Here is an 18,086-nt window from a genome sequence, read left to right as displayed (position 1 = left end):
TGTGTGTGTGTGTGTGTGTGTGTGTGGGGTGGGCTAAAGCGATGAGCTGGTAATCAGAAGGTCACTGGTTCAATCCCCACAGCCACCACCATTGTGTCCTTGAGCAAGGCACTTAACTCCAGGTTGCTCCAGGGGATTGTCCCTATAATAAGTGCACTGTAAGTCACTTTGGATAAAAGCTTCTGATAAATGCATAAATGTAAATGTGTGTGTGTGTGTGAGAGAGAGAGAGAATGAGAGAGAGAGAGAGAGAGAGAGAGAGAGAGAGAGAGAGAGAGGGAGAGAGAAGAGAGAAAGAGAAGGAACCCAAGGATGCTTTTCAATCTAAATTGAAATAAATGTAGTATATTATAGACATTGTTTGTCATTCTTATCCAGTGCACTTAACCAATGTCTTTTTTTAATTGGTTATTTTGTTGTGGCAGCCTGTAAGACTCTTTGAAATAATTGAAATACTTTTGCGAAGTAACATGGAACTGTTATGCGGTCAAGACCTGGAACTACTTCATAGCCGTGCATTTTCTTGAAAAATAATTGCACACATTAGAACATCCGCCAACCAATCAGAATTAAGCATTCATGGACCCGTGGTATAAAGTAAGTTAAACCTTACAGTATCCTTGGTATTTCTAAAATATATTTTGTAATGATAACTGCATACAGTATATAACATGGGTTCTGAACTTGGAGCATTGTGACTGTTGGCACTTCCGCAACATTTACACAGAGATGTTAATATTTGCTGTAGCTACTCGTAATATTTGCAGAGCACTCGTAAGCAGCTTCTAATAGCCAATCCTGACGTAGGAGGTGGGACTTGTTGGAATACTGTTGGAAAAGCAAATATGAGCAGTCTTAAGTTAAGCATGGGCATATGTGGAGAGAGAACAAGTGAGATCTTGCACACGCAAAACAAAAATAGAGATCAAGAAGATACATTGCTTTACAAAACTAAGTTCAAGTGTGTACCAAACATTTTTGTGCGCCAAAATATCATCTTGCTCGCATAGAATTTTGGCATATGTGTAACTCCATATTGGTTGGGCTTTCTCGCATACACATGCTCTCGAGCTGTGTTTGGTCTCGGGCAGAGAGACGGATAAGCGTGGATGTGCCCGGGGAAGGCAAAAAGACGCAGCGGAGAAGAGCGCACCGAGTTACTTCAGAGAAACTCGACTCATGAACAGATAGAAGCAAACGGATAAATACACTGCACTTCACGGTCTTTTTTTATTTAATCTTTTTTTTTTTTTTTTTACCGAAATCAAGTGGAATTGGAGACCGTTAGCGACAAACATGTAAGATATATCTGGCGTGCTTTTCGTGACAGTTTTCTGTCGTAATTTCGGACTCTGGTTTAATGACAGTTTGTTTTCCTTATGTTATGTATGTATGTGGTGTTAAAATATCACAACCTACTCTTAACTCTATTTAAATCCCAAAACAAACTCTTAAGCTAAGTGACAAACAGGTGACAACCGCTGTGAATGTTTGAAATTTCCACTAGAATCTTAAGTGAGACAAAGGTTGGTTTGCACAATTAGCACAATATAACTTCATTGAAGAAATATCTTGTGATGTCGAATGTGTCATGTGTCAATCTTATTCTCTCTTTTTTTTAATCCAAAAACATAATAATAATAATGTTGTCCAAATCTGTGTGACTTTGCTTATGATGTACAATGAAAGTGAATGCAGACTGATGCTTACATTCTGATGCACATCTCCTTCTGTTACATGAAAGAAAGTCAAGCTGGTTTGGAACAATATGAGGAGGAGTTTCATTTTTGGGTGAATTATCCCTAAATTTATATTTACACCTATTTAGATTTTTTTTTAAAGTTTGTTCCTCTCCTTTACATGAAAAAGTGAACTCTGACATTTATTTTAGTTGTAAATAATTTAAATGCAACCTGAGGAGCTTGTCACCTCATATTTATGTCTGGAGACAGATGTCCCAATGTTTCCACACTTTTTTCTATTTCCTCAGGTGTAACCTGTCAGGAAGACACTGGGAGGATCTTGGTTGGTGGGCTTAGGAGTTCTCTATGCAGAACGCATAACCTGAAATCAGTGTCTGTTTCATCTATATACAAGCTTGTGCTGTTGTGCAGAAGTGCAAACTCAACATGGCATCCAGTCTCACCTGTCCTGGTGTGGTGTGGGCGCTGTTGTCCTTCCTTTGTGCGGCCGCATCTTGCGTCGGCTTTTTCATGCCATACTGGCTGCTTGGTTCACAGATGGGTAAGCCAGTATCATTTGGAACATTCCGCCGTTGTTCGTACCCAGTAAGGGATGAAGCACGTGGTGGGACGGTGATGTTGGAGCAGTGTGGGCGCTATGCCTCCTTCCAGGGCATCCCGAGTCTGGAATGGAGGATCTGCACGGTGGTGACAGGGACAGGCTGCGGGCTCCTGCTCTTTGTGGCTCTCACAGCACTCATTGGCTGCTGTGTTACGAATCTCATCTCTCGCACCATCGGACGGGTGGCCGGAGGAATACAGTTTGTGGGGGGTGAGTCCAATTTCAAAATTCAGAGAAATTCTATGGATGAATGAATTGATAGAAGGATGAATGGATGATTGAATAGGCAACTGTCAATGGTTTTAAGTAGTGATATTGGTCACTACTTAATTTAACAAAAATTCAAATGAAAGTGCAAAGTGCATTTTGAGAAGTTTTAAAATGTTCCCACTTGACCACAGAACAGAAGGGTTAAAGGGATATTCTGTTAAACAAGTTAAACAAAGTCAACAGCATTTGTGGCATATTATTGATTACCACAAAAATGCATTTTGTCTAGTACCTTCTTTTCTTAAAAAAAGAAAAAAAGAATAAAAAATCTAGGTTACATTGAAAGTGAATTTGGCAAATCCATAAACGTTCAAAAATATAGCCACAAAATGTAAACAATATGCATTTTAACTTGATTTAAGTGTGATAAAATCACTTGTCTAAAGTTATTTCCAATTTTAACACTTAATTGCACTGAAGATGTAATACCGTAGACCCTGTAATCCTGCCAAAACGACAATTAAAACAACTTTGCAGCTCAACTAATTCACAAGTTTTTACAGAAGCATTCATATTTGTGCTTTTTTAGAATTATAAGCTTGATATTTCTTCCTTTAAACCCTCCAGAAATTGTAAGTATGTATAGGTGCAGGCTGGAGATCTCCAAAAGGGGAACGGTATCTCCAAAGAATGCAGAGTTTCTCTGGAAGGGGGTGTGGTTTCTCCAAAAGGGGGTTTCTCCAACTCCAAAGGGGGGTGTCACTTCCACTCACAGTTAAGGTTAGGGAAAGGTTTAGGTAAAAATTGGCTCTGTTCATTTCCATTGCAAGTGCCTCACTGTAACCTAGATTTTTGCCTTTTTAATGAAAAGGCATTTTTTTTTAACTTTATTTATTTTAACAAAAAATTCAAATGAAACTGAAAAAAATATAGTGCAATTAAAATGTATGTTGTCCAATTTTTTTTTAAGATGGCTTTTCATCAGTTGTGAAGGGCAACATCTCTTTGGCAACGAACCTACTTTTAGTGATTTTGCATTGAAAATTAAATGTATTTATTTAAAAAACAAATTGCACTTGAAATGAAGCGAAAAAGCCAAAAAAAAAAAAAAAGAATACTTAAAGAAAGCGTGAGAATCTTTTACATACACATGTTTCATGAGACTGCACACCTCCGAACAAATGCACATAGACAACGTTTCTGTCATCTGTTCTTAAAAATTATAATAAAGTGTGTTTCTTCAAGCATGTGTCTGTGTGTCTTACAGCATTTCTTGTGTCATTCCAAATATGTGATGTCTTAAAGTTAACCCACCATGCACATTATATTCTCTACCTGCAATTAAATGTTTTCTGTCAGTGTGCATACATTGCTGCCTGTGTAATTGAATATAATGGTAAGGTATTTCAGGCTTTCAATGCATAATTTAAGTTAAAATTTAAGACCCATTTTTCATGGGTCACAAACTCATTCATTAGGTAACTATTCATTATTTAAGGCTATTCTATTCATTAGGCTATTGTATTGATATTGGAAGTTCCATTCATAATGTTTCCCACTTTTACCCAGTATAAAATTTCAAACCGGTGTTGTCCCTTATACAGAGTAAAACCGGTAATACCGTACACCGTGGCAATCCTAGTGGGAACATATAGTAACGACATCCTCTAAGTGAATGGCTATGTGCTTGTTTTGACATTCTGTTGCTACCTAGGATTCATGTCATTCTGTGAGGAGCAAAGACCATGACCTCTTATTTATTTGGGCCAAGACACAAAACTTACATCCTGGCGAAAATCAGCTTGAGTTTGTTTGGTACCAGAACAAACAGTGAAAGGCAAACAAATGTTTCCTTTCATGTCTTCAAATGCCAAGAGAGAAGACATGTGCATGGCACATGTCAAATGCACCAACACACACACGCATAGAGAGAGGAGAATAGGAGGTGCAGAATAAAATGCATGACCAATTGCCCCTCGTTACTGTCTTTCTACAAGACCGTTAAAGACCCCATAAAAACTAAATTGAAGTTGCGTACCTTGTGGTAAATGTGTATTAGCTTTAAACCATGTACTGTATATGCAAGTGGATTCTTAAAGGGGTCATGACATAATCTTTTTTTTATTTTTATATATATGTTTATATACAAAAATAATTCAAAGTAGTCCAGAATGAGTCCCCTTTGGTGTTCAGGAATATTTAGCAGGGCACACTAGACCTGTTTGTCCTGCTCTCTCTCTGTTTATGAACTGAAGCACCAGTGGGTAGTGCCAAGGGTGCGATGATGTAAAAGTAGGTGTTGATGTTGTTGCTGTAAAGGCTGTCATGAATTTATGTGCCCCTTAGTGATGTAGGGAAGTCATGGAAGTAGAGAATGAGGCATTTTTGCAGCTTTGCTTCAATAAATGCTTTTATTGCAAGTTTTGAGCTCTAAAATGTACAGTATGTTTTTATAGTAAAATGACTTGAGTATATGAGAATATGTAAAAATATTAAAGAACATTTTATTCCTCATGACATGACCCTTTTGAAAGTAGATATAAATTAACTTTTAGCAGATATGCTGTATGCTTTTTAAATTTACTGGGGGGGGGGGGGGTTCTGAACAAATGGACCAAAACATTTTAAAGACATGTTGCACTACACAGATTTTTGTACATTCAAATGCTCTCTACATTGAGAATGCCTTTCCACCTCATACCACCTGCAACTGACTAGCAAGTTTCAAATCTTGGTGTGACTAAAAGTGAGATGTGCCTCTCCCATATGCCTTTAATTGGAAATATATCAACACAGGACAGAAAGCTGCATCTCATTAAAATATTTCATATGGTCTTTATGTTTGTGAGGCAGTATTAGAGATTTTTATGAAGCTGTTGGCCATTTCCAATGAGTAGTGTGTAAAGGGAAGCAGCCCTTATGGGCCCTTATGACTTGAATCATCCTCTCTCCCTTTGTCCTGCCTCTGTGCATTGACTTTGCTCAATTTCAGTGAGATCGGCAATAACGGGTTCATTATATGTGACATCCCTATGAAGGACCCTAGGCTCCTAATCTCTTTCATGTCCCTTCTCTTTCTGCTCATACACACTTTGATACACCTGCTTTGCTTTGTGTTTTGTGATGTATTATTTATTCAAGAGCAGCAAAATATTTCCTGCACACACTTTTTCCTTGTCCTAGAAAGCAGATGCTTTTTTATCACTTGATACAGTAAAAACAATAGAGACTCTCTCTTATGCACTGACTAAATTCTGGGACAAGTGCCAGATGCCATATTGATGTATCATGTCTTGAAGTTGCCCTTCTTATATGGAAACATAACTCGTTGATAGGTCAGGGTAAGGCATGTGAAGTGAAGCACTCAATTGTATTCCATTCAGGTTTCCATATCAGTTTTTATTCTAATCTTGGATGAATGAATGCTATGGATACTGCATCTTTCTTAGGCTAGATAAGATTTTCTCTCACACCCTTCGTCTTCATTCAAAGCATTTTTGTGTACATCATGCATGCTCTCCTGAAAGACAGTCAGTTTAGTCATGTGTTTCATACACTGAATTTACTGTGGGATTAATGAGGTCTGTCTGGCCACTATCAGGATCTCAGCCAATGAAAACGCAAGACCTTGAAATTAGTCGTATTCGCATGAAAGACCTGCTGATATGACTCAGTGGAATCAAGTGTGAAGTGTATTTTCTCAATTGTTTTCTTATCACAGTATTACAATACTGAAGAAATATCCTTTCAGAACAACCTCAGCTTCTGGGAGATGCTTCTCACTTTGTTATAATGACATTGCCTAATGAGTTTTACAATTTCAGAATGCAAAATTGAACCGTTTAGAATTCTTACATGCTTTTCTTCCTCATGCAGCCCCCTTATTCAGCTTTCAAAGATTGACCTGTTCTTAACACGTCCTCTGATACTCTTTCCATATCTATCTATTTCCTTTATGCTGTTGCATCAGCTGTTTCTTTCAGTCCCTGTACACTAAGTGGAGAGAAAAATAATGTATTCGTTGAGTCATATTGGCCACGTGACTTTTACACATCAACATGGTTAGTTTTACTATAGTAACACCATGGTTAATTGGAATGTTTTAAAAATCATGATTCTTACCACTGCAGATTTACCATAGTGAAACCATGGCTAATTTTAGTAAGGCATGTTTTTTTGGGTGGAAATCATGTTTTAAAAAAACATATTGTACCACAAATTAACCATAGTGTTACTATAGTAAAACTGTAGTAACCACGTTTTTTTCTTTTCTTAGCGGATTGATTATGATTTTATTACAATAGTTTTGTTTTTCCTTTATTATCAATATGATTTTGCTAACAGCAAAATAAACATCATGGTAAATAATATGGTTAATGTAGTAAAACGTGTTGTGGTAAGTGTTGTGGTTATTGTTTTACTACAATTACCATAGTTGATCTACATCTCACTGAGCACTTTATTAGGAACAATATGGTCCTAATAAAGTGCCTGATGTGGTTTTCTGCTGTTGTAGTTCAGCTGCTCAAGGATTGTCGTGTTGTGCATTCTGAGATGCTATTCTGCTCACTACAATTGTACAGATTGGTTATCTGAGTTACTGTAGCCATTCTGTCAGATCAAACCAGTCTGGCCATTCTCTGACTTTTCTCATCAACAAGGCATTTTTGTTCGCAGAACTGCTGCTCACTGGATGATTTTTGTTTTTGGCACCATTCTGAGTAATCTCTAGAGACTGTTGTTTGTGAAAATCTCAGGATATGAGCAGTTAAAGAAATACGTCTGGCACCAACAATCACAATCTAATTCACCTAGATCACATTTTTTTACCCATTCTGATGGTTGATGTGAACAATAACTGAAGCTCCTGACCAATATTTGCATGAATTTATGCATTGCACTGCTGCCACATGATTGGCTGATTAGATAATCGCATTAATTATTAGGAGTACAATTGTTTCTAATAAAGTGCTCATTGTGAGTGTATATTTGGTGCAGTAAAACCATCATTGAAGTTTGTAAGTGATTGATAAAGGTGTTGTGAAGGAATGCATTGAAGGAACTTATGGCAAGGGAATGCAAAGCTTATTTGGGGGGGAACGCAAGGTGTTCCTATGGAATTTTATAATTTATTGTGAGGGATCGCAAAACTATTTGAGAAAATAAATTCACTCCCTGTCCAGTAGCTGTATGGAAAACCCGGAAATATTGGGGAACTTTAAATTTGTTAATTTCAGGCCTGGGGAAAGTCCTATTTTCCAAACTAATGAAAATGAATAACATCATAAAATAGCAGTAGCTGTGTTGAACTTTGTAAATGATGAGTATTCTAATTCTACGGCAAATCATCATCAGAATTCTGTGTGTGCAGATTTCATCCAGGCCTACCCATATTCACTGATATCTTCCTCTCTATACATACATTTATTTCTTTGCTTCATTTTGCATGTCTGTTTCCTTTATATGCAACTGGGAATCCCATGCATTCAATTCCAACTCTCATGACTCGAATCCACACTGTAAAAAATATCTGTAGTTTTAACGGTAAAAGACTGTAAAAATGCTGAAGTAAAAGACTTTGATTGCTTTATGGGTAGTTACCTTAAAATATACGGTTAAAAAGTTTTTATATATTTAAAAAGACAATACATGGGGGGCCTGGGTAGCTCAGCGAGTATTGACTCTGACTACCACCCCTGGAGTCATGAGTTTGAATCCAGGGTGTGCTGAGTGACTCCAGCCAGGTCTCCTAAGCAATCAAATTAGCCCGGTTCCTATGGAGGGTAGAGTCATATGGGGTAACCTTCTTGTGGTTGCGATTAAGTGGTTCTCGGTCTCAATGGGGCGTGTGGTAAGTTGTGCGTGGATCGCGGAGAGTAGCATGAGCCTCCACATGCTGTGAGTCTCTGTGGTGCCATGCAAAATGAGCCACGTGAAAAGATGCGCGGATTGACTGTCTCAGAAGTGGAGGCAACTGAGACTTGTCCTCCGCCACCCGTTTTGAGTAACCGCGCCACCACGAGGACCTAGTAAGTAGTGGGAATTGGCATTCCAAAATTGGGGAGAAGGGGATAAAACTAAATAAAATTATAAAAAAGACAATACGTGTAGTTTTATGGTAAAATGTTTTTAAAAAAAATTACAAATTCACATCTGTTTCCCTGATGGTGTTAAGAGTTTGTGTGAGTGCAACTAAGCATTGTTTCTAAATGTTTATTGGTTATTGCTCCTGGAATGGCGACTGTTGATATTCCACTATAACTTCATGTCATCATGTGCACTTCTGTAATTACTACGGTGATTAACAATACATTATAAAGTGAAAAGCAGACTTTTACAGTTTCAGAAGGTTAATATATCAAATTTATCATTTAATACATAATATAAGCAATGATAATGTACCGTAAAATATATAGGCATCACAATTACATCCCTTAAAGCCTGAAACGTGGTTGCTGTATTTTTATGGTGAATTTCTGGCAACCACAGCTGCCAGTTTTTTACTGTAAATTTAAGAGGATTATTTTTTAGTTCATGTTTCAAGGATTTATGATCTAATTCACAACCAGGTGTAATGCAGTGCTCAGAAAATCACAATTTCTCTGTGTATTTATTTACATCCCTTGACTCCATCGTTCACGTCATGCTTTCAGTGCTAAACTCTTATACAACCTTACACTGAAGAAAGCTAAATCAAATCAGGTGACAACAAATTAGTGAGCTTTGAAAAGGGATGGTTCAGTGTTCCAGCCTGTAGCAGTTGTCTTACTGTAAGCTTTCACTTCTCAAAGTGTAAACTGCAAACAAATACCAAAGTAGTGGGGCCATTGAACACTGACCCCTCTGCAACAACACACCTTTTTTACTCCTATCTTTAGAGTCATCAGGCAGGCAAAGAATGCCAATAATCATTAACCCTTAAGAGGTTTTCCAAAGTTGTCCTTGACTTTGAGTCTGTGAACGATGGACCACAAAGATATACAAAATAAGGATTGCTTTCCATCTTTTAGCTCTGATGTCAAAGATATCATGTTTGTGTGCCGTGTAAAGCTCTCCTGCTTAAATCTAGATTGACAATATTGAATTAGTCATGCAGCAATGTTTCTAATTGCAGGTACAGCTGAGTGTTGAAAACTGCTGTGATTTTTAGTATGTGCATGTGTTGTTGTGTACATTTGTGTGGGCGTATGGAAGTGTGTGTGTTTCAGCAATGTGCCATGTGTATTTGTGATTGTGTGGGAACAGCTCTGGCTGAGGGTGTGCTATGGATTTAGCTGACCCTTGCTGACCCCTGGGCACTCGGAAAGATATGGATAGAGAGGAGGTAGAGTGCTGTGAAAGACAACTGCTGCAGCAGGCAGAGACTACCTGACTCCAGTATGAGGAGAGGATTTTAAAGTCTCTCACTATTTCACACTGTCAGTTTCTATTCTGTATACAGCATTCTGTGGGTCTGTCTATCTGTCGGAAGGTTCTGTTGTCCCTTTGGAATGTTTTGGAATGCTGCTAGAAAATAGGATAAAAGATGCCAAGAGAGTGACAGATAGTGAACATAAGTTTAAGAAAACCTCTTTCTGCCCTTCACAAAAATCAATGACAACTTCTTTGGAAGTGGAATCAGATGGTGTCTTATAAACTTACACTGATGAGTTCAACACCAATGGGTTTGGCCCATTATGATAGCAGATAAAGGTTTTAGTATACATTCCAATTTGCATACTTTGCTTTCTAAATGTGTTTGCAAAATTAGGACTAGAAGCCTAATTTTTGCTTGATTAAAAAACTACGTTGTATATATAAAATAGTATTTTTATTAATTAGTTATTTATTAATAAAGTTGTTTCATTGCACCATAATATTTATTGAACACATTTTTTTAGCCTAAATAAAAAGTTAAATATAGATGTAAATAATAAATTAAACAACTAAATTAAAGGTTTCCTACAAGTGTTTTTGAATTAAGTAAACATTGCTTCAAGTTTTTAAAGTATGGCCCTATAAAATGTTTTATTTTTCCCCAAATATTGTATTTTCCATTTCAATTTTTTCTGAATTCCATGTTTTGAATTTAAATCAACTTCAGCATCAAAATGGTGTCTTTTTATCAAATGAAGTGCTTCTGTAAAGCATAATCTAAAACACAACATTGGTTTTATTTTTTATTAAAAAAAAGAAAAGTGCTGCACAAGCACAGCAGAACATCACAGTATAAATGAAAGACTTTTAGTCAGTACAACAGCACTCTTGCTTAAACAGTATTATTATAATTAATATTTTTATTATTATTAATTTACATTTTAGTGAATATAATATTTTACTATGCAGTATTAACATATATCCGGCAAGAAGTTTTTGCCACCATCTCCTGGTGGCCATGTAACGGTCACTAATCACGTGTCGTTGCCCAAATATGGATGACTTTTTGCACCGATCTGAACCCAATCCAATTGGTTTAGCATTCCATGATACTACATAATTTCCAATGATGTCATCTGATACAGGAAAGCTAATGAGTTTTCAGCCAAATTGCAATATACCAGATGCGCATTGTGCTTCTTGTCAATAACGGTATCTGATGATCTCTGCATCTGATAGCATTGTGTGTGGGCTCGTTTGAAAGATATTTCATGTTCTCTTCCTCTAAATGGAATGTGATATTTCATGTTCTGTTTATTTTTTGTGAAGTAATAAGCAGAAACGTGGCATATGAGCAACATCCTGTTCACATGGAACATAAATGTCAAAGACATACTGTATACTTGGATATTACTCACTGTATTTTTGTCTGTGAGTAAAACAAATAGGCTGGTTGTATTCTACTGTTCGAGAGCTTTCCAATGACATTTGACTCATGGTTATTTGATGAGATTGTTTGATATTTTTACTGATTATAATAAAATGCAGTGCAAAATTATTAATAAATTATCAAAACAGAACAATTCTGATTTGTCTGCAAATTTCAAAGCACTTGTTCAGTTTTGGTCATAATACCTACATGCATTGTAAAGTAGAGCTTCTAAGCTTTAAAAGATACCTATTTTGTGTTGGTCAAGACTAGTTATTAATATTTTGTCAATTATTTTTATCTCTCAGACCCATCCAAGCTTGAAGGGTTAAATGGCCCAGTGTGATTATAACAGCGCAAATTGCTTCTTTTTAATTATATAAATTCTACTGGCACTACGAGTTTCACAGTGAAATAGTGCTCTGTTCTGTCATCTATTACAACAAGCACAGCGTGTATGATGTTCTTAATGTAGTGACTATAGAAAATGAGCGGCTTAAAACATTAATTGTAAAGTGCATAGTGACATCACATGCAGACAGTTTGTTTTGCTGTTTAATAGCCACAGTAGGACCTATTACGATTTGAATTTGATGAACTGTGCATTAATTGTTTTCCCAGATATATAATATTTGTGTGCGCGCATTTGACATGACATTTGACATGACATTTGACATGCACGGCAGTGTATCAAATTGAGTCGGTGCTCGGTACTGCCTATACTGCATAAAAATTTGTATCATGACATCTTTTTATTTTAATATTAACTTGGTACCGAAGTACCGCTACTTTTGACATCTCTATCCTAAAATAAAAATTAGTCATAAGAGGCAGTATTAGAGCTGTTCATTAAGGATTCTCTCTTCATGAGCAATTAGTTATGGTTGAGACGTGCCATTCTCTGTTCAATCCTGTTATTAGACTCTTGTCTTTTGAAACACACACGATTTAGGGCATTTTTGGTGCCGATGGGATAATTTTTTCAGATTGTTTGCAAAGATCTGGATATTTCTGATTCCAGTCTAAACAATGTGTGAACAGCTGGGCACCATCAATTAACTAATATCATGTTTAAAAAAGAAACCACACAGTTTACAAGAAATTATTCCTCAGTACTCCTTATAAAAATGAGTCAGAAACCGAGGTTCCAGTTGGCTGCAACTTCGGCACCTTTGACGAGAATTTACACAACACTGCTGTAAAGATATGTAGGTCACGGCCTCCACTGGTGTTCGCATATTTTTATATTTTTGAAAGAGAAGCAGCGTACTGCTTGACTTAATTTTAAGCTCGGTAGAATCTTTGCTTTGCGGTGAGCTGGAACGGTAGTTTTTTATTCAATGTTTGTAGATGGATAAAAATGCATGGAAACTTTGGTTGAGAGTGTTCAAGCCAACACAACTCCTAGAAGGAGTATTTTTTTTGTGAAGTGTGCATGGATATGATGTGAAATATTTCAAAAAATACAAATAGCGTGGCATATGAGAATATGCTGGAGTGTTTGGGATAAATAGACATGGAATGAATATGGAATGTGTGTGTCGAATGTATAGAGGTTTGTGCTTCCGTTGTTTAGAGTTTTTGTGTGTGTGTGTGTATGTGTGCGTGTGTGGGGCGCCAGATAAGCTGGAGTTGGGTGGGCATGTGCTGGAATGGAGAGCTTTCATTTATGAATTATTCATTGTAACATAATTGTGTAAAATTCAACCTGCAAAGCCAGTACGATATTTTAGCTTTGAGGCATAAATCTTGAAAATAGCACACATAATTGAGAAAGCCAGTGATTCACGAGAATGGGGATGTTAAAATCTTCAGATGCTCAGAATAGCACATGTGAGTGTGTGCAGTGCACGCATGAAATCTTCCATGTTCCCAGTCTACCACAGTGTCTTTAAGCTGCGCACTATGACTGCTGCAAGATACTGGACTTTTTCTCCTCAGGAGTGTAGACATAAAGATGTCTTTATATTCTTTGGACTTGAGTTATACAAATCCAAGTATCTCCTGACCTCCTTACAGCTCTTGACGTGCACACCCACTGCTGTTGTAACCACATTCATCTCCTGTTGTTTATCAGTGGCGATAACATCTTCTAGGACATCTTTGTGACCGTAACAGCTCAAATGTGTGTGGACCCAATAATTAGTGCAAATAATTCCAGGCACATTCTGCGCATTCAAAGACATGCAGAATCAGGCTATGCGTGTTCCGTGCTCAAGCACTCTGCTGACCACAAAATTTGCGTCACGTGTCCTGTCTGACTGAAGTATATTAGGCTAGGCACTAAGACAACAGTGTAGAGTATGCACTCAAGCTTCTTAAACATGTTGGCACGTTAATATTGCTAGAAAGTAGTGGTTTTAGGCTGAAATTGGTGGTGAAGCGGCTCAGATTCTGAACCAAGAGTCTGAAGTCATCGTCAGTGCTTGGCAGACATCCAAAATTCGACTGCTCATTTTTAGCATTTAAATGTGTGTTTTTTTTTATCTTACAGCTGAAGTATATAATTTCTGTGAAACTAGCGCCACCAAATGGAATTGCAAAAATAAACATTGTCGTCTAAACAGCTTTTTGAATATGCCCCCCGCCTGCTGTTGGTCAATCATAGAGATAGTCCCATCATTAACTCACTCCATTGGTTGAGTAACGTTGTTGGGGCGGGTCTAAACGGGTTGCTCAAAACAGAATTTTCATAGTGCCACAGAGACAGTGTTTACAGTTTTCAAGAAAATTAACCTTTGAATGGCTTAATTATATTGTTTTTGTTAAACTGGGATAGAAGAACGTATTTTATCACAGACAAAGTTACATACATCAGCTTTAAGTTTGATGAATATTACAATTTCTAATTTCAATTTGACAGCCTTAGATGGAACTTTACTTTATGCATCGGGAATTGATTAAATTCTGAAAAATGGGCATTTGTGCCAGAATGGAGAAAGACCTAAATGCCCTTCATCCTGGCACCAATAGGACCTGTACCAATTGGTTTAAACAGATGCATATGCTTGACTTTAATTTCATATTACAGAAGTTTTTTATCCAGATGGGCAAGAGCTACAGTTATTAACTTTCACAAATGCACACATACACACTTTAACAAAGCCAACTTTCCATGGATAAGTGAACAAAGGCGCCTCTGTATTCAGAATCTTTGAGAAGTTTCATGGCAAGCTTGGCTCAGTCCACTTCCAACGCTGCACGTCCCTCTCCGGCCTGACTCCCTCCCTCAGATTGGAATGCAGGACTGCATTCTCCTCAGGCAATCATTCTGGAATGTTCCAGACTTCCAGATGGTCCTCTCAGGTCCACAACTGTGGCAGCAGAGACATACTTTGGCTAAAGTAGAGACACAAATTATGGTTTTCTTTCTTAGCTCAGAGACAGCTCCAGCAGTGTGGCACAGTGAGATTGTTTTGGGATAAATTAGAAGAGGTTTGATACAAACAGATGGCATATGCATTTTTGAAGAAATCTCAGTAGAGAAGCGCTTTCATCTCTGAAAGTCTCTTGTGACTTCAGCTTGGTTTCTCTGTACCGTTAGATCCTTAAGGGTTTTTTCAGTCTGTTTACTGGTTTCTTGAGTTTGAATATTTGTTTGTTCTTTCAAAAGCACTTTTATACCTATAAAAGCTCCTTTCTGCCAAGACGCAGCTGCATATGTGTTCCTCATAAAGAAACTCGGCTGATATATTTTTAAAGAGCAAACCCACAAAAAACATTTTTTGGCCACTAATAGTGCAGTTTATTTGTGCTATTTGCATTGTTTTGTGACAAATTCACCAAAGGAATTATGCAAATCAGGTAATGGCGTTAAAACGCCCACAAAATTAGGAATCTGACATACTGAACTGTGCAGCATCACTCCACCGGTGAAATCCAGGCACCTGAATCGACTCATTCTCTAAACTACGATTTAATTAATTCCCTCATTCCAGCCTCGCCCAGTGACTTCATGCTGTTCTTCACAGTGTAATTTCAGCAAGAACTGTTTTTTTTTTATAATTTTGTATTATGTTCATGAAAACAATGTTGGCTGTTATGCCGTTAAGTGAATTAATGAGCTTGGTTTGGGAAGCACCAGTTTCTTCTCTCTGTCCTTATCTCTAACCATTTAATTTGTCTCTCAATCTCTGGCTGATTGAAATTACAGTTATGGTCTGTGGAAGTCTATGGTGGTCTGTAATGTTTGTGATGAAAGCACAGCTCTACATCATGTGGATGTGGCTGATAGCAGTGGCAGGCCAACCGCTTGAGCCGGGCACTGGGCCGTCGATCAAGTTTAGGGATTCAATGTCAAGTTTTACGATGTAATAGCACAGTGCAAACACTTTAGGTCTATTTTGAGCTTTTTTTGCAGTATGTCCATGGTGCTGTTTTTTCATACAATGAAAGTTAATGTAGATAGGGTTGGTGAGCTTCAAAAATGACAAGTACCATAAATGTTGTCCATACAGCTTCCCTACATGAGTCTTTTGACATAGCTTTGTCTGAGAAACAGCTTTAGTCAGGAAGGTCTAAAATGTAAATCTTCTCACACAAAGCTATCATATGACTTGAAAACTTGGAATATAGCTCGTGAGTCATAAGGTCTACTATTATAGATCTTTTTTGTGCTTTTTTGCCACAGTTTCTTTGCCTCACTTTTAATTGTGAAATAATTTCTGTGTTCCTTTTTCACCAAGGAACTTCACCAAGTTTTTGGGTGAACTGTTATGTGGACTTGAGTAGAATTTTCTAGTTAAGACAAACAAACACACCTAAATGTATGCAGACAGAAACCCTAATAAAAGAAACTCTCTAACAAAATCCCTTAATGAATCCCATAATCCCACCTTTATCCCCTAATAAAACTCTTACCAGTAGCAACGTGTAATGTTTATCTATTTGTGATTTATATGCCCTTGTAAGATCAAGACCATACATTTACTCTTTGAAGCTCAAACCAGTTGGACTAATAATGATTTTGTAGTGTTCGTGATTGCCTTGTCTGGCATACGTGCTCGTTCCTTCATTGTATAGTCCTTGGGTTCAACCTGAAGTCGATCACTGTTGGGGGTCAGCAGGAGTGAGAGTGTTGTCTGAAGACTGTTGACCCTTTATTGCCCTTTCACAGACTTCTGTCATGGAATCTTAGTCATGCTCTGTTGCTCATTGGTAAAAGGATTTTCAGACAAGGGAGTCATGCAATTCGCCGGGAAGTTAAAGAGGGACACACACCTCTGTGTTCAAATTAGGTTTGTCAATCAATAAAAATTTGTTATCGAATTAATTACATGATATGCCATTAATATAAAGGGGTCATGATAGGAGGAATAAAATTTTCCTTGATCTTTTGACATATAAGAGGTCATTGTACTATAAAAACTTACTGTAAGTTTCAGGATTGAAAACTTACTCCTTAATAGAAATAGATCATTTATTTAAACCAAGCTGCAAAAACAGCTCATTTGCAATTTGTGGAACTTGTGACATCACAAGGATCAAATATATCTGCATATGCTTCGCCTATTTTTCCGTCATTGCCCCTTGGCCCCGCCCACTGGTGCTTAGTCAGTCGCACAGGTGAAGGGGAGAGAGATGGGCCTGTCATGGGAGATCATCCAAAGTGGACACCTTCATGTGCCTGTCTGGATAATTTTTTTTTAGACATAAACATGCACTAGATGAATGGCTTTGACCATTATCATACATCTTGCGCTGCTTTTAAAAGATGCAATGTCAAGTTATAACTCTGAAAGGATCCACTGTGTTTCATTCAGCCGTGCTGGCTTGGTGTTGTGCTGTTTGGAAGGCATCCTGGACCGTTTTTGCACCCATCTTTGCTATTTTTAATGGTCGGTCTTTTGTAAACATGCACTTGATGGAAGTCTTTGATTGTTTTGATGCTGAAATATAGTTTTAATGTAGTGTGGAGATGGTTCATTTTCTTTTAGTTGCATTTCAAATATGCCTGCATTGGAAGGGCTGCATGATGTTTGCCTATCACAACTGTGGGTGTTTAGATTGAAGTCCTAAAGGGCCAGGCAGCTTAAAACTGAGCATTTCAGACAGGGCCAGAGACAGGGTGGAAAATTATTTTATATAAATAAATTATGACTATTTGGCACCTAAAAACTTTACTAACATTCTAAGTGGAAAGAGTATGTCATGACCCCTTTATTTTAATTAATCGCATATATCAATATTTGCTAAGAAAGGACCCCGAAATAAAGATAATGCAATATATATAAAACATATTAATTCAAATATTATAAATATAATTTATATAATATAATAATTTTGATATTCAGATTGAAATATGTGTGATAGACTGTCTATTTCAATGTATTATTGTGGCAGATCAGTAAAGCATACAAAGCATGCAAAAAGAGGCTTTAGAAATCAGTATATTGTTTGTAATATTCCCATGCATTCCACAGCATTCCAATGCAATTGCGATCATTAATCTTGTTCTTGCAAGATTAATCTAGTGTTGTCAAAAATACCGGTACTCCGGTACCAAGTCGTTACACAAATAAAAACATTTATACGATACCAGAATTTCTGAAGGTATTTCGCCAGTCTACCCATGCAGAGTCGGGAACTTTCACAACAAGCAAAAGATGGCGACAAGCAAAGCTGCTGCGGAGCTTTGAACTGAATCTTGTCAAAAAGAAAAGTGTAAAAAGCCAGGTTGTATTTGAGGCGGATGAAAAGGGAAACATCATAGATCAGCAAAAACCTATTTGTAAACTGTGCTTTTGCAATTTTCTGATGAAAGGAGGAAACACATCAAACTTAATAA

General features: G+C 37.3%; 1 protein-coding gene across 2 annotated transcripts in view; it reads left to right on the top strand.

Annotated features, from left to right (window-relative positions):
* The first annotated feature begins 925 nt into the window (after nt 1-925).
* The window catches only part of LOC127636808 (LHFPL tetraspan subfamily member 6 protein-like), a 40,790-nt gene continuing 23,629 nt past the window's right edge, over nt 926-18,086 (top strand). Inside the window, exons 1-3 of one of the 2 annotated variants that reach the window (XM_052117552.1) lie at nt 926-1,298; nt 1,745-1,791; nt 1,991-2,514. In XM_052117552.1, the coding sequence (XP_051973512.1) occupies nt 2,130-2,514 (385 nt within the window). In that variant the 5' untranslated portion in view covers nt 926-1,298; nt 1,745-1,791; nt 1,991-2,129. The remainder of the gene's footprint in view (nt 1,299-1,744; nt 1,792-1,990; nt 2,515-18,086) is intronic. The other variant, XM_052117551.1, reaches the window with a different exon arrangement.

This window comes from Xyrauchen texanus, chromosome 44 (assembly GCF_025860055.1).
Source record: "Xyrauchen texanus isolate HMW12.3.18 chromosome 44, RBS_HiC_50CHRs, whole genome shotgun sequence".
Classification (NCBI taxonomy): domain Eukaryota; kingdom Metazoa; phylum Chordata; class Actinopteri; order Cypriniformes; family Catostomidae; genus Xyrauchen; species Xyrauchen texanus.
The sequence above is the reverse complement of the archived record's forward strand: the minus strand, read 5'-3'. Positions and strand labels throughout refer to the sequence as shown.